This window comes from Juglans regia, chromosome 7, assembly GCF_001411555.2.
Source record: "Juglans regia cultivar Chandler chromosome 7, Walnut 2.0, whole genome shotgun sequence".
Lineage (NCBI taxonomy): Eukaryota > Viridiplantae > Streptophyta > Magnoliopsida > Fagales > Juglandaceae > Juglans > Juglans regia.
Genome location: NC_049907.1, coordinates 37,472,558 through 37,495,557, shown reverse-complemented (window position 1 = coordinate 37,495,557; position 23,000 = coordinate 37,472,558). Strand labels below are relative to the sequence as shown.

The window sequence follows — 23,000 nt, the reverse complement described above, 5'->3', positions numbered from 1 at the left end:
TTTGGATTATAAGTTATGAACCTCACCCATTACCACCTTCACACTTTTGAGACTAGAGATAGGTCTCAGACTCTCGAATCACGATGATAAATACTTCCTAAAATTCTTATGGTACTTAAAACATATACCTTGAAGTTGAAATTCTTATGAATCTTGTGTCACTGTCCAGCACTGGCTTATGTGCCGTCGGATTGTTGTCCGGATTAGATGATTCATCACAATCATCACTACTTGTGGTTCCACTGTTTAAAAATTAAATAAATATTGCAAATATTCACAACATCATAAAGAGCTCAAAATAAATAACATTAATATTAATTTTATTTATTTATTTTATATCGATATTAAAAATGTGGACATGACATCTCGAATTGCTTTGAACTTCTAGTTTTGCATTTCATTAAGAGACTTCCATACACTATCTTCATCCGCTCAACAACCTTCGAAATATTGTCAGACTTGCCTGTAAATGTCATGGTTTATGTCTGATTAAGTCTCGGGAATAAACTACGAAATTATGTCATTCTTATCGTAAGTTTCACGACCAATCCAAGCCAGCCAACATAGAGAGCCTCGTTAAAAATATTATCTGACGTCTACGTAAGATCTGTCTTTCATTATTTTTACCCATTAAAAATAAGAGAAATAATAGTTACAGTCGTGAATGTACAAGCACTGCACAATTACTTTGAAAAAAATGAATAAATACATGACTTACATTAAAAAAATATTAATTTTTTAATAGTAAAACCCACTCTTTTTCAAAGCGACTGTACGGCGCTTGCTAACTCCATGACTGTATGTGGCATTACTCAAAACGATCTTCTCTAATAAACAGAAATCTTAACAAGTCATCTTTCTACACATGACGTCAAAATAATTCCATAGTGTTCATAGAAACACACCGTAGGGTTTTTAAGTAGAATGTTTTGCTCTGTGGCTCTAACCATTTATTGGTGTTCCTGTAGTACATTGATCGACACAAGGAATCAGAAGCACATTCTAATATGATTTAGGCCATTCTAGATTGGAACATCCAGTCAAAGACAGCCAGACCTTAGGGGAATGGAAGTCTACGATTTCAACAAATCTGTCATGACTGCCAAGCAAATGGAAAACTCATCTGCATCTGCACACAAAAATCAAAGTAACGTCCTAAGATCAGACATACATAGTTCGAACTTGCAATCAATATCAAGTAACTCGTCGGTTAAAGTTGCTTTTAGCACACTGTAATTCTTCTGCATACAAAAAATTGAACTTCTAATGATTTCAAATCACAAACTCTTGACCTAATCTCACATGTCGCCATAACATCAAATCAATTAAGTTTAAATCATATAAATCTTATGAGATTTTAATAAATAATTTATTTGTATGTTACTGGGAATTTAGTGTGCTTACCAAGCTGAGATTTTACCATGTAAATGCAGGTAATACATATGACGGATAAGCATTATATTTCGATGCAAGAACTTCAACAGAAGACAAATCTGCAGTTTCTCCAAAATTGCCGACTCCAAGTTCTGTTGCATGGATTCCACCAGTGATAAAAGCTGATTGGATTCCAGCCTGATTTGCACCCTTGATGTCATGGTGGAGAGAATCACCAACAGCAATAGAATCAGACGCATCAACACCAGCCATTGCCATGGCGGCTTCATAGATTATCTGATACCATTTTCAAAAGGTATATAATATTGGAGTCAAGCCAGCACACAAGACTTGTGACAAAGGAAGAAATTTTGGGGAGGGGGGGGATGGCTCAAAGAAGTTGACAATGGCAAACACTATGGTGAGAAGAAAAAACACTTAAATCAAGAGAAAAGCAATCATATCCCACATTTTCAAAAGTTCCAACTACTTACCCCAAAATTCAACTATAAAAATTAGTGATCACAAAAAATCAACTGCAACATCATGAGGACTATTGCTACCAATATAAAATTTTGGAAGGGGGGCGGGAACTTTGCTTCTTTTCAACGACATCATCAACTTTGCCATTATGTATTAAATGAAAATTAAGTTATATATGTAATAAAGACAAAAACTCCTAAATGAAAAATAATACATCTAATAAAGTTGCTAATGGTCATTTCAAGTTAGTTTAACGCATGTCTTTTTGGTTTTGTTTACTCGAGCCTTTTTAGTTTTATAAACAAGGGCCTAATAAAGGTTATTGAATTTAGAGGTAGTCACAACTCTTTATGGGCAAGGTTACTTTGACACACTATATAAAAAGATTTTCGCCCCTATCTCTACTGAAGTAAATTTGTAAGGTTTTCCATAATTAATATATAAAACGAAAAGACTAAAGGAGGGAAGACCAAAGTTTGAACCAAATTTCGGAGATAACATTGGCACTCTTTCAAAAGTTACATTTATTGAATAATGATTCGATGTAGGGAACTAACTTAGCTAAATATAATATTTTTAGTTTAATAAATTTATCTATTCCTGAAAACTGCACGGCTCTGTGAGACTGTGACTAATTAGAAATAAATACAAGAGACTGCTAGACTAAGCCTGGGTACAAAACACATCTCTGACAGGCTGACAGCTGGTTGGTTTTTTCAGGAATTATTTGAAATGTGCTAGGTAAGAATCTGTGAAACAACATGGAAACCACTTGCAACCAAAGTTTGGATAAGATTTTCAAAGAACTAATCAGCACTGATTGAATATAATTTGGGAAGAATTCAGATATGATTTAATGCTAAATATAATTTCAATTGTTGTATTGGCTTTGAAGGTATGTGAAAAAGCTTGGCTGAGTTTTTGCTATTTACTAATTAAATTATACATGTCAAAATTTCATTGCAATTATTTGCTATAGTCACATCTCCATCTTGAAAATTCTAGAATAATGAAATTCTCGCATAATCATTCATATGGTATTCGAGCATACATATTAATTATATGGTAAGAGAGATTGTGAGGAAATGCACATTGCAAGCGGAGTTATCTAGAGTAACTGTGCCTACTTTGCATGCAACCCAGAGCAAGGAAGTGACTGTCTGGGTGCACAAGAACATGTAATATGGAAATGAACGATGACCATGATGAAGACGATGGAGGAGAACAATGTGATTTCATCACCTTATCTGGCTTGCCCATCCATTTCACTTCACCCCCAAGCTTCTCATATTTGGCTGCTAGAGTTCCTAACAAAATTAAATTTTTCACACCATCAAAAACACAAGCACTCTAATATAGATAAACACAGAAATGATAGAGATTCCATATCTAGTGTAACTGACGGACTTTTTAAAGGAATCAATAACAAAGCCATGTGAACCAAGTTGACTTTTAAACAGTAATTATATAAGAATCAGCAAGCGGTAAACTGCTAACTAGATAATCAGTTATGGAGAGTCATCACTTACACTAGATTACGGAAAAGTGGTTGGACGTTAGATTTTTTGCAATTCCCGAATCTCAAAACTGAGATGCCTTCGTGATTTACTTGCGTTGCAAACTAAATATGCTTGCGTGAGTGAAGAAACAAATAAAGAGCTGAATGATACAGTAAAGCTTGTATCATAACACATGAACTGGAACTCTGAAGTTTTTTTTTTATAAGTAAGAAACTTTATTGATTGAATGAAACTAGGCACAGCCCATGTACACAGGAAGTATACAAAAGAGACATCTAATTACATTCTAGAAAGTTGAAAAGAAAGCAAGAACTCATGGGCATTCTCTCCCTTTAATACAATAGCAGCAAACCATTGAGCTAAAGAAAATACAAAAAAATTCCATAATTCCCCCACAGTTCTCTCCTTGTTGTTGAAGCACCTCTCATTGCGCTCCATCCAAGTACACCACAATAGACACAAAGGAACCATTCTCCACGTTGCTGCTAGTTAGGAGCAATGATGCTTCCTATTCCAACATGCTAAGAGATCCACCACACTCTTGGGCATGACCCAAGACAACCCAGCTTGACCGAAAATGCCCGCCCATAATTCCCTTGCCACCTCACAATGCAAAAAAAGATGCTCAATCGATTCGCCATTGCTTTTACACATGTAGCACCACTCCATTACAATCACACCACATTTCCTTAAATTATCAGCCATCAAAATCTTTCCTAAAGTTGCAGTCCAAGTAAAAAAGGCAACTTTAGGGAGTACGGGGGACTCTCCAAATACCCTTCCAAGGAAACCAACTAGGCTGGTGTGCTACCAGCACTTTATAGAAAGATTTAACTGAGAATTTTCTACTCCCCGAGTGTTTCCACAACAGTCTATCTCTCCCATTTCCTCCTATCTTCTTGGAATGAAGAAAGCTGTAAAAACCCACTATTTCATCCACCTCCCAATCCTGCACGTTTCTGGATAAGATCATATTCCAATGTACATCACCGTTAGCTCGACTCATTACATCTGAAACAGCGGCTTGCTGATTTACTGCCAATCTGAAAACACCAGGAAAAACAGAAAATAAGGCTGTCTCACCACACCATACATCAAACCAAAAGCTGATTCTTGTACCCTCTCCCACCTCAAAATTAGTGTGTTTTACGAACACCTTCCACCCTTTTCTAATAAATTTCTAGAGGCTCACCCCATAAGTACCCCTACCCTCCTTGGAACATCGACCCCCCCAATCACAATCATACTTCTAACCAATAACCAATCTCCATAGCAAGTCCCCTTCCAATTGGAATCTCCACAACCACTTCCCAAGGAGAGCTTTATTAAAAAAGAATAAATTACGCACCCCCAAGCCTCCCATCTCCTTCGGACAACACACTTTTTGCCAGCTCACTAAGTGAAATTTATGCTCTTCTCCCATGCCACCCCACAAGAGGGCCCTAAACAGTTTTTCGATCCGATTGGCCACACCCACCGGTATAGGGAATAATGAGAGAAAGTATGTAGGAAGATTTGAGAGAGTACTTTTGATAAGAGTTAGTCTCCCCCTTTTGATAGGTAGAGCCGCTTCCAACCCGCCAATCTTTTTTCTACCTTTTCTACCACACCATCCCAAATATTTTTTGCTTTGAAAGAGGCTCCCAAAGGTAATCCGAGGTATTTCATAGGAAGAGAGGCCACTTTGCACCACAACAACTCTACTAGATGGTTGATATTTTCCACCTCCCCTACCGGGACCAATTCCAACTTTCCCAAGTCCACATTGAGCCCCGAAACAGCTTCAAAGCACAAAAGAACAGCCCTTAAAGCTTGAAGCTGTCCACTGTTAGCATCACAAAAAATTCATCCGCATACAAGTGGGAAATGGAAAACGCACCTGTGTTAGTATTACCCACTGAAAAACCAGCAATAAAACCTCCCCTTACCGCCGCCTCCAACATGCGACTCAGAAAACCGAGCGGAAGATACACAATGTTAGCCATTAACTAAAACAGAAAACCGAGCGGCAGATACACAATGTTTCACCCAATCACACCACCTATCACCGAAGTCACACCTCCTCAGCATATAAATCAGAAAATCCCAGCACACATGATCATAGGCCTTTTCCATATCCAACTTGCATAGAACTCCCGGAATACCATACCTCAACCAGCTGTCCAAGCACTCATTTGCTACCAAAACTGAATCCAAAATTTGCCGGCCATGTACAAAGGCATTTTGAGGCTTGGAAATGATTTTGTCCATCACCAAGCTCATTCAATTAGCTAATACCTTCGAAATGATTTTGTAGATCCCACTTACCAAACTAATAGGACAGAAATCTTTCAACTCAATGGCTCCCACTATCTTCGGAATAAGTGCAATAAAAGTAGCATTGAGGGACTTCTCAAACTTGTGGCAACAATGAAACTCATGGAAGAACCTCATCAGATCATCCTTCACTATGCCCCAACACTCTTGAAAAAAAGCCATTGAGAAACCGTCCGGCCCCGGGCTTCATCTTTACACATACCTCTCACCACTTGCTGCACTTCGGACTCCTCAAATGGTCTCTCCAACAAACTCACTGCACTACCATCCAGTTGTTCAAAAAGTAACCCATCCAGTTTAGGTCGCCACACCTCTGTCTCTTTGAGAAGATCTTCATAATAACTTTCTATGTGGTCTTGAATATCCGTTGGAGATTGATGCACCGTATTGCCAGAATGTATCACCTCAATCACATTATTACGCCTATGGAAGTTTGCCATCTTGTGAAAGAACTTAGTACATTTGTCACCCTCCTTCAACCACGTCATCCTAGATTTCTGGCGCCAAGAGATTTCTTCCAGCAACAAAACTCTCTCAATTTTAGACACCAACTCAATTTTTCTCAACAAAGACTCCTCACTAACCTCCCCTGCTTCAAGAGAATTCAACTCGTTCCATTGAAGACTCTCTTGCTCATCGATATGTCTAAAAGTCTCAATATTCCACTTCTTTAAATCCAACTTGAGAGCTTTAAGTTTACCTGTCACAATAAAACTAGGGGTGCCATAGAAAGAGTAGGAGGCCTACCAATTCCTCACCTTCTCCTCAAAACCAACCATATGGAGCCACATATTTTCAAATTTGAAATATCGCATTCCCTCGTGAATACCGCCACAATCTAGCAAAATGAGAAAATGATCCGAGCATACCAGAGGCAAGCGCTTTTGGCTTAGGTCCGGATAATGTCTTCCAAGAAGAAGAGACTAGAAACCTGTCCAATCTTGACCCCCCTCTACTATTGGATGAAGTGTGCAACCCCCCGACCAGAGGAAAATCAACCCCCCCCCACCCCCCCCAAAGACAACGTACCACATTAAAATCCCCACACACAACTCAAGGTAATTTCAAATATAATGCACTCCCACCAGCTCCTCCCATAACAATCGTCTATCTCTATCCCCATTAGGCCCAAACACTCTAGCAAGGGCCCACCGCCACCCATCCACAATGTTCTTGAAAGAGACGACCACTAGGAGATGTTTGGATTCGAAGATGACTTGAGATGACTTGAGATGAGCTGAGATGAGTTGAGACGGATTGTGAATAGTAATGAGATGAGTTGTGAATAGTAGTGAGATTTGTGCGTTAAAGTTGCTGAATAGTAATGAATAGTAGTGAGATGAGTTGAGATGAGTTAAGATGAGTTGAAATGAGCTGAGATGACTTGCGAATCCAAACAAGCCTTAAATGATCCCCAATGCAATCCTCTACTAAATCCACCACTCTTATATCCCACATCAACAATTCCCCTCCAGAAGCACCGAATGATGCTAAGAAACTTCATCCCACAAAAGAGCAACCCCATAAACTCCGGATGATACTTCCGTCAACGTGACTCAACTTAGTTTCTTGGAGGCATACAGTATCAACTTTCCAACTACGAATGAGGGAACAAATGCGAAGTCATTTATTAGCATCGTTAATCCCCCTAACATTCCACGATAAGATTTTAGGCTTCATAAGAAAAACTGCTCCCCCTCTCCTTTAATCTTTCCCTCCCTACACTGCCCTCCTTATTGTCATAGTTAATAGAGCACACCAATCTTTTCAACTCTCTATCTTTTTTAGCAGCAGACTTTATTGCCGTTGGACGCCCAGTTTCAATAGCAACTAGAAGAGCCTTGAATTGCTCTTCATATCCTACACAAGAAATCCCCAAACACTCCTACAGCTCTGCCACCTTTTTCAGCACCCAGTCCATTGAGTTAGGAGCTGGATAAGATGGGATAGCACATAGCAGGGTTGGACCGCCCACCACATTCAGAACACCCCCATTCTTATTTATGAAACCAAGCCAGGGAGATTACAGATGAAATATATTTACAAATTAATGACTCAGTGCAAATCAATGCACATTACTAAAAGATGCTAGGAAAAAACAGACTTGAATGTATTAAACTCAGTAAATGTGACAAAAGGCAGGACACAGGATATGTGTAGAGTGACAGTGTAGTTCCAAATGAATTGTAATATGATCAAGACGGAAAAAAGGATAAAAGGGAAGAGACCAAATTTACTAATTTGAAAAATAAGTTTCAAAGGCAAAGGAGGACAAAAATCATATGGGAACAAAGAAATTACAAACACGTGTTTAGAGTCAATAGTTGGCATCGAGCATGCTACAATAGAGAACTACTACCCCTATGGACCTCTCTTTCTCGGTCCTTTTTTTCTCTCTTTTCTTTTAAGTGATCAGATTCTTTCCATATTTTAAGATACACCATGTAACCATAACATTTAGTAAGTTTGGAGCTATATTTACTGATTCTTCAACCTGCCACTTCGGTAACAAAACTTTCGAAAGAATGAGAAAACATTCTCCTGAATGACTTATAAAAAAAAAGAAAACATTCTCCCGAATGAATTTATGAGCAACTCTAAAAAAATCTAAAATGAGACATCACCCACACTAGATCCAGAGGGCATCACCTAAACTCTAAGAAATTGATATTTTGCTTAGAGATTTAACCTAAGACGTTGTCATATCCTAACCCTGCTTTTACATCCCGAGAGAATCAAATATCCCACCCTGGTTATAGTATACTTTATCAGCCCTTTGCATAAAAGAATGAAAAGAAAAAATTAAACGTTATTACCAGGCATTACTCGCAAGTCCCTTGCCTCAACAGTCACGAAATCGGGATTTGCCACCACCATTGGAATTCTTTTAGCAGCACAGCGCTCTAATATTTTCTCAAGGTCCGTCAGTTTCATGGGAATTGCAGCACCAGAAGGATGCCCCAAAGCTTCACTGCCATGGGCCAAAACAAACTCAGCTTCTTCAACATTCTCTACAACTTGTACGTCTAGTCCCTACAACAAGAATTTGTACACCAGATAACTTTACTCAACATTCCACGGGTGACTTCAGAATACCCTATCACGAAAAAATTACATTACACCCTCCTTTTGATTTTCTTAGTCCCTCATTCCTTTTTGGAATGCCCCAAAAAGTCTGTCCAGTCACTGAAAATACTGTGTTCTTTTAGGAAAATGATTTGTACAAGCCCAGAGTGTGCAAGCCCCGTGTAAGTCTTTTCAAAAAAAGGGGACCTGCTAAAAAACCCCACTTCCCTGTCATGGATCTCGTTTTTTTTTAAAGGGCTTGCATACCTTGGGCTTGTATCTAGCATTACTCATTATTTTATGGTTTTTCTATATTTCCCATGCTTGAAATAAAAACCACATTGAAGATGAAAAATGAGGGGTAATTTGGGAAAGAAGCGACATTATTTCGAATGTGAAAGCATTAAGTGATTGTCCCCTAAAAGAGTTAGAACAACAGAAAAGGACCATTAAATTGGGACAGAGTATTCTTCAGCACGATAATTATTTACACAAATCTATTTCCCCAGTTTTGATTATCACCCAAATAAAATCACAAATGTTTGGTTTGATGAAAACATAAACTAAGAAGACAGTGCCATGGGATCACAGGACGAGTGTTATTAAATTCATCAATTCTACTGAATGTGTACATGTAGTCACACAGTCTGGATCATACTGAAGAAAGCATCTATCATAACCAGGCTGCTATTCAGCTTTCACATACAAGAATCTAATTGTACTTTAGTTTCTCAAATTGCATAATACACTGTTTCTCCTTTGAGCAGTGATTTGATCTGCAGTGTTGCTTTACCTCTTGGTTATGTTTTAAAGGAAGAGGAAGAGAAACCAATTTACTCCCAAAAAAAACATAGGATTCGAATAAAAGGAAAAAAAATGATTACAAGCAATGCTTGTGCATTTAACATACCTCAAGAGATATGAGACCCCGGTCGCTCCAAGTGATATGGATGCAAGATCTTCCAAGTGCTGCAAACCAAGCATCATCTTTCCTATTGAAAAGCAAAATACATGAAAAGATAAGCCACAACCTCTATGCTATAAATAAGTTGAAAAAAAAAACACACAATGTGTCATAGTCCACAACATAATATGGATAAGAACACTGTACCCAGAAAATGAAAAGCATGGATCACTTTCAATACTTATCAATTAAAGGTAGCCTTAATGAAGGTGTTCAGAAAGAAGTTAAGCATTTAGAAGCTAGAAATAGCATTAACTGTGGATAAATGAGAACAACTGAGGTTGCATATAAGTCCACATATTGAGATAGTATAAATTTTAATGTTCACAGGGACCACATATAGAATATGGAATGGAAACAAATAGAAGTTAAATGTAGTATATCAATCTTTTGTCTTCTCTTGTTTTGATTGCTAAACCATATTGACTTTTCAAACCTGAAAATGAAAAAAAAATGTCGAATAGAAATCTAAAACCTCAGGGGTTAACCTTTGCAGGTATTGATGTGTCAATTCTCCGCTAGTAATGGCTCCCATAAAAAGAGAGGGATCAAATCCAAGGCTCTTCATCTTTTCAATGGTTGTTGATGCACGTCTTGAGGAATTACTTATGATCACCATCTTGCTACCAGTACTTGCTAGTTTTTCTACTATAAAACATCAATCAAATTATTGATAGGCTTTTGTTATTAAACAAAGGAATTATTAAAACATAAATGCTAGCATGTTGCTATCACCGAGAATGACTTTATGGTACCAACTAAGAAGAGTTTCCCGACTACCAAGGCTAACAGATGAAAACATACATGTTGAAATTGCCCCCGGATAAGGTTTTTTGCCATCATGAAGGACCCCAAATTGATCTAAAAACCATGCCTGCATACACATTAACAAACAGCTTGTAACATGTACATTTAAGATGAACACATGAATATATACACATATAGATACACCATACATGCATTAACCAACGCACACGTTCAGAGTAAAATGATTACAACGATAGTAATCAAGACTCAAAGAAATGATTCAATCAATATCATAGACTCATGAAATATGGATAGCTCCTACGTACCATCTACTTTGACTCAACCAATTCAAGTCAAAACTTTTTTAAAAACAAAAAACACCCTTCAGCAGAGATGAACCATGAGAGCAACAAGATTCACATCGAAAGGATCTGTTTTGTTTCCTGGGGAAATAATACAGCGATAACTTTTCACCGAGGAAAAAAAAAAGAAATGAGGGGCGCAAAGTAAAGTAAGGAGAGACGGGGAACCTTGAAACGACGTGTTTCGGCGAGTTGTTGAAGTCCATTCAAGCTCTGAAAGAGCTGAACTTCTTTGGACGAAACAGAGCATCTGGGCATCATCCTTCTTCTTCCTCCTCCTCTTCGGCCGCGAATATTTTCTCAACAGTAACACACCAAACTTTCTAATGCATAAACAGTAAGTGGGCCGAGTCGGGTCAAGTATATAACCCGCCCAGGCATTATAATATATGTATAATTATGTCTTGTATTAGATTAATATAATTAATATAATAACGTTAGATATAGTTTAGGATATTTCTTTTAAAAAATAAAATAATGATTAAAAAAATTTTTAATATAGATTTTAAATTTATCTAACAAATTTTAAAAAAAATACCTAAAATTTGCACACAATTCAAATATACAAATGATTTCCATCGCTTAAACAGTAGGTACCTCTACTAGATATCAATTCAATCCTGCCAAACAACAATGGCAAGAAGTAGTTATACATAAAGTAATATTGTTTTGTCGATATTATATGGTCCTTTAGCACGGAGATATGGCTATTCTACTTCAAATCAGAATTAGAATCGCGTACGGATTCGGCCCGCCTTAGTTTTAGAGAGAGAGAGGGGGGCTTCTCCTTCCCTCTTCTCTCATTCCTCTCATCTATAATTTTTCTCCTTTCATTTATCTTTTTTGGTGTTTTTCGAGACAAAGTATGGAGGAAAGCCAATTTGTTGCTCTTCGACGACCACCACGTGCTCCCCAAGGTGCTGATCCTTCAGACGGGCGAAGAAGTTTGTCGAACAAAGTGATGCGTGAGCCACACGCGTGGCCCAAAGAGAGCGCTTGTATCTCACGCCCCACCACTCAAATCGCCATACAGCTGCCATGCACAATTTTTCTGGATCCAATGTCATCGGCTACTTCAGATCTAACCTTTCGCCATTCCTCCAGGGTGGTACGAGGCTCTCATGCGCCATCATAGTCGCTGTTTTCTATAGTTTTTTTCTCCAAGGTTAAAAATGTGGATTTATATCTTTTCAAGATGTAATTTATTATTTTTCCATGTATTTTAGTTTCTGTAATGTATTTTGTTTTTTAGAAAAATAAAAAATAAAAAAACACATTGTTTCTTGGACTTTTGTCCAAAGAGTATGTCCTCAACTCCGTCTTAGACGGAGAGTAAGGTTTGGTGCACCCTACTCTAACGGAGTAGGGGCCTAGTTAACTCTGCCTTGGACAGAGTTGTACTGTCTCTCAAACTTTAAGTCTGGAGAGGCTTACAACTTGAACTAGATTATGTCAATCACAGTGTGGACTGAGGAGCTATTATTGTTTGAAGTTGGCTTGTAATGTATGTTGCAGGTCAAGTTGTACTGTTGTAATGTTAATTCTTAATGAATGCAATATGCTTTTTATTAAAAAAAAAAAAATTGCATATGATGAAAAGCGTACGTCCTCTTGGATACAAAACTAGATTACACTTTTAAAGTTGAAAACATTAATGATTAAGTTGAAATTTAGACAAAGTTTAACTAAATTGAATAAAATGTAGGGGTGGCCCCGCCCACATCTGGCACCAACAGTGAGAGCGGGATGGGGTGCACCCCTACCCTGCCCCCGCTTTTACTATATATATTAATATATATATATATATATATGTATTTATATATATAATCCCAAGCATGAAACATGCTTGAATTTTTTTTTTTACTTAATAACAAATGACCAAACGATGTCGTTTTGTCTATGTTAAGACTCCCTCCCCTGCGACTCCCCCTTGGCCCTAACTCCCTTAGCCCCCTCTCTCTCTCTCTCTCTCTCTCTCTCTCTCTCTCTCTCTCTCTCTCTCTCTCTCTCTCTCTCTCTCTTTGAGTCTCTCTCACTCTCTCATATATGTCGATGTCCAACTGTCATTGTCATCATTCCCACTACGCCGTCGCTGTTCATCTGCATCTCCGTCGCCAAAGGTAAGATTCTACTTTCAGTCTCTGATTTCATAGATTTTAATTTTTGTTGCGTTATAAAATGGAGAATGGATAAATGATGAGGTTTAATCAGAGATGGAGGATGTGATTGTGTTAGTAAATTGTGTGCTTTGGAGACTCAATTGTGCATGTGTTTGGATGATTGATAACTGATGTGTGTTAATTTTTGTGGGTTTGTGAATCTATTATGTGATAGTAATTTTTGTGGGTTTGTGATGTGTTTTGATGATTGAATACGTGATAGTGATAGTGATTTTGTGGGTTTCAAAATTTGGATTAGAACCCAAAATTAATTTAGGATTTAAGAATTTTTGGGTTATTCTCAATAGGTAAGAATTTAAAAGCATATGAAAAAGAGCAAAGACCTTCTGAGTTGAGCAAAATCATCAGGATATTCTCTTGATCATTTGCAAATGAGTAATGTTACATACAGTCGTGGAATGCGCAAGCGCCGTGCAGTCGCTTTGAAAAAGAGTGGGGTCTACTATTAAAAAAATAATTTATTTTCATGTGGGTCCCATATTTATTCACTTTTTTCAAAGCAATTGCACGGCACTTGCGCACTCACGACTGCAAGTATCATTTCTCTTTGCAAATATATAGTCGAATGATTTGAAAAAGAAAGATGTTTACTCACAACCGTGACTGATGATATCAACTCATGATGTCGGATATGGAATTACAATGACACTAAAATTGCCATGCATGCAATAATAAGTGGATTTTTGCCCTAAGAAATATCACGTTTTTGCCAATAAATTTATATATATTGACAATCCTATTAGTGAATGAAGATTCTATAGAACTTAAAATATGGAATTAGAGGCTATTATGAATTATGCATTGCATAGATTGTGTATGAATATATTGCTTATTTCCAAATATAAAAATTAAGATATTAATTAATGTCATAAACCTTTATTTCCGAGAAAAATTTATTAGGAAACTAAAAACAGATAATGTGATATTAATTGATGTGATAAACCTATATCTCTCTCTTTCTCTCTCCAAATAGATAAATTAAAAGTTAATGATGTGACTTTCATAATAGAAATGCACTAAAAACGAAAAAAAAAAACTCTGACTATTTGATGAAAGTTATAACTGATTTGCTTAATGATTGTGATATTAAAGAATGTATGTTTCTTGATTCTTGGTTACTAAAAGGTTCTATTAAAATAGAGAGTATCATATTAGGTTTTTTGTTTTTTGTTTGGATGTTAATACTTGGATGTTAATTGTTTAGCATGTTGTCATGTTTACTATAATTTCAGACTTCTTATTTGCTTGAGTTCATGAAAAATCCGGCAGATTCTAGTGCCAGCTCCCCTACCTAGGGTACCCCTACCCGTACTCCTACAACTAGTCCTGGCCCAACACCTACCCTTACGTTTATGGAACCTTGCCCTACTCTCAAGCCATCAAGAAACCTGCTTCTATTGTTTGGTCTCATTTCACCAAACTAGATAATGGTGACTCCAATAACCCCCAAACCAAGTGTAACCACTGTAGTAAAATTTATGGGTTCCACTATAAAAAACATAAAACCTCACAATTAAAGGTGCACTTAGAAAAGCAAAGCAAAAAAAGTCTAATATTAAGATCATTACAAGAGAATAGCCAATCTAGGCTAGAGATTGGACTTAAAAAATGGCGGATGAGAGTAGTGGGGGTGCAATGTTGAGGGGGTATACTAAGTATGATCTCGATGAGTGTAGGAGACACCTAGCTCATATGGTCATCATGGACCAGCTACATTTTCAAGTTGTTGATAGGGAAGGGTTCCAAGTGTATTCTCACTACTTAGAATTGAGGTTTAATATTCTTTTTCGCCACACGGTGACAAATGATGTGAAAAAATATTATTGGTCTGAAAAAGAGAAGTTGAGGGATCAATTGGTGGGTCAATTTGTTTGCCTCACCACCGATACTTGGATATCAGTTCAAAATTTTAATTATATGTCTTTGACTGTGTATTTTATTGATTGTGATTGAACATTACACAAGAAAATTATAAAATTTTGTCAAATCACCGATCATAAAGGTGAGACGATTGGAAGGGCCTTGGATGCTGCAATAAAGGAGTGTGAGTTAACACGAGTTGTTATAATCACAGTTGATAATGTATTGTCTAACGATGTCGCATTGAGACATCTTAAGACCTATCTTAGAGAGACAAATAAAACAATCATGGGTGGTGAGTGCCTGCATGTGAGATGTGCGGCACATATTCTGAATCTTATTGTCAATGATGGTTTGAGGGATTTTCATGACTCGATTGCTTGGGTTAAGACTGTTGTGAGATGGGTGAGATCTTCTCATTCGAGATTGGAGAAATTCAAAATTGTTACGAGGTTTGCGGGCCTAACATCCAAGAAGAGCATTTGTACTGATATATGCCTACACGATAGAACTCAATATTTTTTTATGTTGGAGACAGCCCAAGAATATAAATTGACATTTGCATTATTGAGTGATAAAAACATTCAATATGTAAAATATTTTGATGATCACGGGAGATTGGGGAAGCCTATGGATGATGATTGGGAAGCTGTATATATTTTCGTAGATTTTTTGAAGATTTTCTACGAGGTCACCACGACGCTGTCTAAAACTTTATTCTTTACATCCCATTAATTTTGTCAGCAAATATGTAGGGTAAAAGAAAAATTAGATGACATGGTTGCGGGTGGTCACATTAGGCTGCAGGAAATGCCATTGATTATGAGGACGAAGTACGACAAGTATTGAGGAGATTTCACTAGATTTGTTATATGTAGTTGTTGTTGTTGACTCTCGATTTAAGGTAGATGACATAGTATTTGAATTGGGAATTACGTACGGGCAAGCATGGGCGTAGCATATTGCAGCTAGGGTTAGGGAAACCCTTGCTAGACTATTTGATGAGTTTACCATCTTGTGGCACCTACACATATCCCCACCAGTTCCAGAAGTCGAGGTTGGGAAAAAACGTAGATTGGACTGTGGTGAGAGGTTGGAGTAGACCCCCTTCGTCTGGAGTTCTACAGAGGCTCAATCAGAGATAGACATATACTTGGCAGTGGAGCTTCAACCATTTTCACTAGAGTTTGATATATTCAGTTGGTGGAAGGTGAATGTCGTGAAGTATCCCGTCCTTGGAGAGATAGCCTGCAATATTTTGGTCATTCCTATTAATATCGTAGCCTCAGAGTAGGCCTTTAGCACTTGAGGGAACGTATTGGATTCATTCCAGAGTTATTAGCACCAATAATTGTGGATGCTTTGATTTACATGCAAAATTGGATCACGGGAACTTCAATTCATGTTCCGATGTTCTTGACTATGAGGAGTCTGATGTCGAGGAAGAGGGTAGTGATCAGCCTGGATCTAGTAATCGTGAGACTTGAATTTTATTTTCTTATTTTAATTTATTTATTTTCATTTAACCGATATTAATTTCAAATTTAATTATTATACTGATAACTGATACATGAGACGACGTCTTCGGCTACCATCGATGCAATATGATTTTGTGTGTATTGGACCCACCATTGCAATTTGCCATGGTTTGCACAATATGCATGTATTTTAAATTTTTGTAATGTTTATACCTTATAATTCTAATTTCTTTTATTTTTAACTTATTAATATTGCAGGTTTTATGATCTCGACACAACTCAGTGAACTCACTGTCAACCCAATTGATCAAATTTGAAATGTTATGATTTTGTTAATTTACAATTAATTGTAATGTTGCTATAATAGTTAGTAGTACAATTTGTAATATTTATTATTTTTAGATGAGTTTGTAATATTGTAATAGTTATTAATTTTTTGAATTTGTATAATTGTAATAGTTTAATACTTTAGTGATGATTATTAGTTAATACTCAATAGTATTAGTATATAGTTATTAACTGGCGCGCATCGGGGGGGGGAGGGGACGGATGGAGATCCACTCCTGGACCTCGTGTAGCCTATGGGGTATCCCGCCCCTGCATGGACGGGAGTAGAGTGCAGGGAAAAAATCCCCCCTATTTCACTAGCTAAATCTATTGAGCAACAACTACTGGCCAAAATATTATTTTGCCATAAAAGATTACATCTCCCACGTGCTTTCGTTTCATGCATTCTACTGCACGATTTCATTTCTTCTCGAAAGCAAAAGTGCATTCCACTCGGTTGTCCACTTATCCTTGAAATGGTTATATTTAATACAGATAAATCACTTTCCCTAATATCAATATTTTAAGGAGAGATTATTTATCTTTGCCATAACTTGCAAATTCTTGAAATTCTTTGAATATCTGCGTGTTCTTAGTTTCGTTTTCTTATCAGTTGAAAAAATATGACCGCTGTAAAAAAAATGACTGTTAGAAAATTTTATGCGTTGAAATAATATGAACGTTAGAAAATTAATGTGTAATTTTTTAATAACGAATAAATATTCAAATTACAATTAGAATTAAAATAAATAAAAATATCAAAATTAATATTTTAATAGAATAATAATAAATTTGTTGAGTCTGTTATTTGGTGTTGTTGAAAAGTAACTAGTTAAATTTGTAACAGTGAATTTCTTATAGTCAAATTTTAGCCAAACTTCATTGAGTCCACTACTAGTGCTAGTGCTCTAAGAGGACTAGTAGTGGACTGAAACAAAGTTATATTTTTGCCAAAGTTTAAACTAGATTGCATAAAAACTCACTGTAGTGAACTTAACAAAGTTACAGTACTTTTAACTTTGATAATTTTTACTAGCCAAATCTGTTGAGTCCAAGTTGCTGGCTAAATATTATTTTGGCATAAAAAATTCCATCTCTCGCATGCTATTCGTTTTGTGCGAGTTCAATACTCCAGAAAATTCATCTTTGTCTCAAAAATACGAAGTGCCCAAATCTCAAACTCAACCACAAAGAGCGGCTAATGATCTCCATCAGTCATCATTTCTATGACGTGACATCATTTTGCTGGAATGCTTCAAGTTCTAGTTCTGCAATATTATTATTAGTTGATATCAATTTTTTTCTTTTAAAATCTAATATCAACGTTAGATAATTAATTTGTACTTTTTTAATAACGAATAAATATTCAAATTACAATTAGAATTAAAATAAATGAAAATGTCAAAATCAATATTTTAATAGAATAGTGATAGATTTGGAGAGTTTATTATTTGATATTGTTGAAAAGTAGTTAGCTAAATTTATAAAAGTGAATTATCTAGCTAAATTTTGGCTAAACTTTGTTGAATCTACTATTAATGCTCTAATGAAACACGCATATTATTTTTTACAACTTTTTATACAACTAAATTTTAAAACGAAACTATTTAGATAAAACGAGATTCTCATGTTATAAGTTGTTTTACAAAAATCTCCTCATTTAAAACATAATTATATAAAAAATTATAAAAATAATTGTGTCTTTCATTTTCCTTAATTAATCTTTATAGCAAAAAGAGCAAGCTTTGTTGATATAAGAACAAAAAGTTTTAAAAACTCCAAGTTTTGTACAAAAAAAAAACATTGATTCTCTTGTCACTTTACGTTGTGACAATATATCTCAATAAAATCTACAAAATACTATTATTTACAGATCAACTCATATCATCTCAGATCACCTCAATGCCCAAATGCCGACTTAAGCCCATGTAAGAAGAGAAAAACCCTTAAAGGAAGAATTTCATTGAGTAACCGACTTCCAAGGCACAGATACAGCTACTACTAATTAGATCGCATCAGCCAAAATATAGCCGATCTATTAACCAAGCCTTTGCCTCAAAGTTCTTCGGAAACACAAAGAAAACGGGTCCAAATTTCGTGGCATGCATGATATTATTTAACAGGTGCATGTATATAAAGATGTTATTGTCATGTATAAGGGGAAATAATCTGTCCAGAAATTATATTGTATAGAGGTCTTATAGTCATGTATAAGGGGAAATAATCTGTCCATAAATTATATTGTATAGAGGTCTTAGTTACTGACGGCCATTAAAAGGAATTTTGGTGCACTCTACTCCGCATAATCGGGGTATGAGTTTTGTCACCTGGTTATTGTTATTCTGTTGGGGATAGAGATGTGCACAACGGATCTTTTAGACTTAGATCTTTAGAGATCTGTCGTCTGGACTAGACCATGTCAACCACGAAAATGTGCTGGAGAGCTATTAACGTTTGTAACTAACTTGTTTAAGTCAAATTTGTATGTTCTCTATTATGAATGAATTTGTGATCCCTTATTATAAAAAAAAAAAGGAAGGATTATCGCCTGGTGTAGGGCTGAGCACCGACTGTTTCGGAGTCGGAGGGCCCAACCTCCGACTCCGACTCCGACTCCGACCTCCGACTACGACTTTTTCGGAGGTCGAATCCGACCTCCGACTCCGCGATGTACATAATCCGCTCCGACTCCGACTCCGACTTGTCGGAGCGGAGTTGGAAATCCTGTCAATCATGCCATGTGCATAAACTTTTGTTTTTAACTTTTCTTTTCCAACATTTTCTTGGCAACCAAACGGAGTCCTTACTCAGACCCATTAACCAAAAACAAGGCCCAACACACAAATCCCATCATCTATTTCTTTGACCCACATTTTTCCCATCAACCAAACGCAGTGCACATCAATCAACGATAATTATTATAATACAAAAACTTCCACAGTAAAAACCGAAGAAGCAACAAACATATGTTCCCCAATTCAGACAAGAGGAAAAATAAAAAATAAAAAGATCACGGATTTACGAAGTTGGGAGAAACCCTACTAACCTTTCAAGTAATTGATCATGCAAGCATGGAAGCCGTCTGTGTGAGAGGAGGGCTGCGAGAGAGAGGGGCTTTGCTAGAGGAGCGGCGAGTCGGCGACTGAGGAGAGAGGGCTGCGCCTGCGCGAGAGAGAGGGCTGCGAGGGTTTAGTGAGTCTTCGATTCAGTCGGGAATGGGGATTGGGGAACCCGCACCTTGGCACCTGACCTAATTAGTTCAAACTTCAGTCCCTAGGTCCCCAACGAGTAACGAGTAACGACACCGTATTATGTATTGTAAAGTAGTATTAACTGTATTAAGTATAGTTACTAATTAATATGAATCTATTTTATATTATATATATATATATATATATATGAAGATTCATAAAAAAAATATATGATATATATTATTATAAATGACTATTAAAAAAAAGGGCACCGTATACGAAATACTAGTAATACACTAATATACTAATAGTTATTAATACTAATAGTGATATGAATACTATATATATACTATATATAGTATACTAATAGTGATATTAATACTATATATTATACTGATAGTGATATTAATACTATATATAGTTATAGTTATAGTCATTTAGTATAACTATATTAGTATAAGTTATAGTGATGTAGTATAACTTTATAATATATTAGTATAAGTTATAGTGATTTAGTATAGTTATAATACTACAAGTTATAACTATAGTCTATATTAGTATTAGAATTAGTTATAGTGATTAGTATAACTATATAATAGTATTAGTATAAATATTATACTAACTATATCACTAATAGTGTTAGTATACTAATACTATTATATCGCTATAGTTAATAGTATCCTATAGTAATATAACTATATTAGTATTATAACTATATTAGTATTACTTATAGTGATTTAAATTTTAGTATAACTATATTAGTATAAGTTATAGTGATTGAGTATAGTTATAATACTATAAGTTATTACTATAGTCTATATTAGTATTAGTATTAGTTATAGTGATTAGCATAATTATATATTAGTATTTGCTATAGTGATTTTAATTTAGTATAACTATATAATTAATAATAGTATTAGTATAAATATTATACTGACTATATCACTGATTGTATTAGTACACTAATGTCTAATACTAGTATATCACTGATTCACTATAGTTAATAGTATCATATAGTAATATAGTATTAGTAATTGATACTACAGTAATTTATATATAGGCTTAAAGTGGTTTACTAATTTATATATAGTAATTAATACCATTAGACTATTAGTAATTTATATGAATAATACTTTAGTTATTATACATTAGTATTATATGTTATTATAATTTTATATATTAGTGTTTATACATTAGCATTACAATATTACATGTCGATGTTATTATTCATCTTAGTGTTTATAGTATATTATATATACATTAGTTATTAGTATTATATGCTATTATATTTATACATTAGTAATTTAGTGTTACATGGTAGTAATATTGTAAATTTGTAATAGTATGATATTTACATATAGTCATATACTAAACTATTATTAGTCAATTTAGTCTTTATATTATAGTATAAATATATTATTTAACTAGTATATTATTGAGTTTAACTAACTATATAAGATATAATTGTATAAAATTTAAATAATTAATATATAGAAAAACACATATTTTTATAAAATATGTATGAAATTGGAGGCGGAGTCGGAGGGCTACGTCGGAGGCGGATTCGGAGTCGGAGGCGGAGGCGGAGGGTCGGAGTCGGATCAGAGTGGAGTCGGAGTCGGTTCATCAATGGCTCCGACTCCGACTCCGACTTCCAAGAGGAAAAAACCTCCGACTCCGACTCCGACAAGTTGGAGCCGGAGCGGAGTCGGATTCGGAGTCGGATTGTCTGATTTTTGCTCAGCCCTAGCCTGGTGTATCTCAGCAACTGAATTAAGTGAAGAAACTTGATCAAGATATACTGGGTATTTCATATTTGTGAGATGGAAATCTGGGACCTACCACTGGCACTGTTTGATCAGTGTCTCGAACGAATATTGTTCTATTTACAATTGTAAACGAACAAGTTGAACACATGGATGAATGCATGCATGAAGATTTGCAGACATCGAATGCGAGAGATCTATCTTAAAAATTGGTCATCTGGTCGGTGACACGGATCGATTAAATACCAAATATTGGAATATTTTAGTTAAGTACAAGAATCTTGTTCAAAATGATAGAAAATCGTGCTTGATAGATGTTCTTAAATACACATCCTTTGTAGATAGTGATCACAAACAAATAACTTCGAAGGTGGTCTGCATTCATGGAGAAATCATGTTCATTCCGTTGGTCCTTTAACGGGCTTCCCACTCTCTCTTAACTTGGCAATAGACTCCTTCATAGCCTCCTTCCTTTTCTTGCTGGCTAGAACTTTTGCCAGGACACCACTCACATTGGGGTCCTTCTTCTCCGTGGGCGGAGGGGGCGGAGGCCTTCTGGCCGCCGCACTTGCACTCCGATCACCGAGATTCAAGCCCAGCACTGCTCCAGCCAAGCTCAACGTCACAGCCCTGCATGAATCCATGAAGCGTACGTATACGTTCTCGTTGGAAAGCTACAATCTATAAACATGTATATTGTTCTATATATGCGATTTTGTTTCTCTTAAGAGGAAGAATATAAGGAGTTCGGCAATTTAATCCCACTTTCATCTTCCTTTTTTTACGGAAATTAAATTCGATTCATTTAATTTAAACATGTCACTTTTGCAAATTACAGAGCCCTAAAACACGTTCGACTCGCTTGAAATATGATATTGCTTCCATAACAGACTTATGTGCATTCATAGATATATGCAAGGAAATATATAATTAAACAAACCTGCGATGGACAAGTTTATACTCAAGCTCGTCTCCACCACAACCTTGATGGCAAGCCCACGCTCTTTGAAACCCTAAAGATAAGAAATGAGTCTTCTTCGTTGATCTTGTTGAGATGGGTGCTGCAGGACCTGGTGCTGGTGCTGGGGTTAGAGAATGGGCCATGACTCTTCTCTATGTCGATTTTGGGGGGCTATTTTAATTCAAAAATAATAGGACTTATTTTTTGGGAAGTCGATTATATATCAAGATGTAAGAAAAATCTATGAAGTGGATAGTGTTGGTAGCTTAAATTGTAAACGAGAAGGAGATCCATTGGCTGGTATCAGATAAGGTTTCTTGGTTGTGGACCCTTTTGTGGCTGGTTTACTAAATTTCATATCTTTTTTATCTCTCCGTGACCAAAATGATTCTTTTCTTTTGAGTT

At 36.0% G+C, this 23,000-nt stretch overlaps 2 protein-coding genes across 5 annotated transcripts; both read right to left on the bottom strand.

The window, feature by feature from the left end:
• Window positions 1–808: 808 nt before the first annotated feature.
• LOC109014349 (glycerol-3-phosphate phosphatase) lies at window positions 809–11,132 on the bottom strand. 4 transcript variants are annotated; one of them, XR_001999715.2, is made up of 9 exons: window positions 11,001–11,132; window positions 10,528–10,597; window positions 10,212–10,371; window positions 9,670–9,751; window positions 8,510–8,726; window positions 3,100–3,164; window positions 1,405–1,671; window positions 1,057–1,129; window positions 809–962 (listed from the first exon to the last, which is right to left on the bottom strand). XR_001999715.2 is itself a non-coding variant. In XM_018996780.2 (8 exons), exons 1-7 carry the CDS (start codon window positions 11,091–11,093, stop codon window positions 1,417–1,419), a joined length of 942 nt encoding a protein of 313 aa, XP_018852325.1. In that variant the 5' UTR covers window positions 11,094–11,132; the 3' UTR covers window positions 809–1,129; window positions 1,405–1,416. The 4 variants fall into 4 exon arrangements, 2 of the variants coding, with proteins under 2 accessions (XP_018852325.1, XP_018852328.1); XR_001999716.2 differs by having other exon boundaries at window positions 1,421–1,671; XM_018996780.2 differs by having other exon boundaries at window positions 809–1,129.
• Window positions 11,133–21,832: 10,700 nt separating this feature from the next.
• On the bottom strand, window positions 21,833–22,835 carry LOC109014350. Its single transcript, XM_018996784.2, has 2 exons — window positions 22,575–22,835; window positions 21,833–22,264 (listed from the first exon to the last, which is right to left on the bottom strand). The coding sequence occupies exons 1-2, from the start codon at window positions 22,736–22,738 to the stop codon at window positions 22,033–22,035; spliced, it is 396 nt and encodes a 131-aa protein (XP_018852329.1). The 5' UTR covers window positions 22,739–22,835; the 3' UTR covers window positions 21,833–22,032.
• Window positions 22,836–23,000: the final 165 nt, after the last annotated feature.

Excerpts from the sequence above, each read along its gene's own strand:
- LOC109014350 (XM_018996784.2), bottom strand. The coding sequence starts at position 22,738 with ATGGCCCATTCTCTAACCCCAGCACCAGCACCAGGTCCTGCAGCACCC. Across the intron at positions 22,265-22,574 it reads TATAAACTTGTCCATCGCAG|GGCTGTGACGTTGAGCTTGG; the intron begins GTTTGTTTAATT and ends GGATTCATGCAG.
- LOC109014349 (XM_018996780.2), bottom strand. The coding sequence starts at position 11,093 with ATGATGCCCAGATGCTCTGTTTCGTCCAAAGAAGTTCAGCTCTTTCAG. Across the intron at positions 10,598-11,000 it reads CCGAAACACGTCGTTTCAAG|GCATGGTTTTTAGATCAATT; the intron begins GTTCCCCGTCTC and ends ATGTGTATGCAG. Across the intron at positions 9,752-10,211 it reads ACACATCAATACCTGCAAAG|GAAAGATGATGCTTGGTTTG; the intron begins GTTAACCCCTGA and ends GCTTTTCAATAG.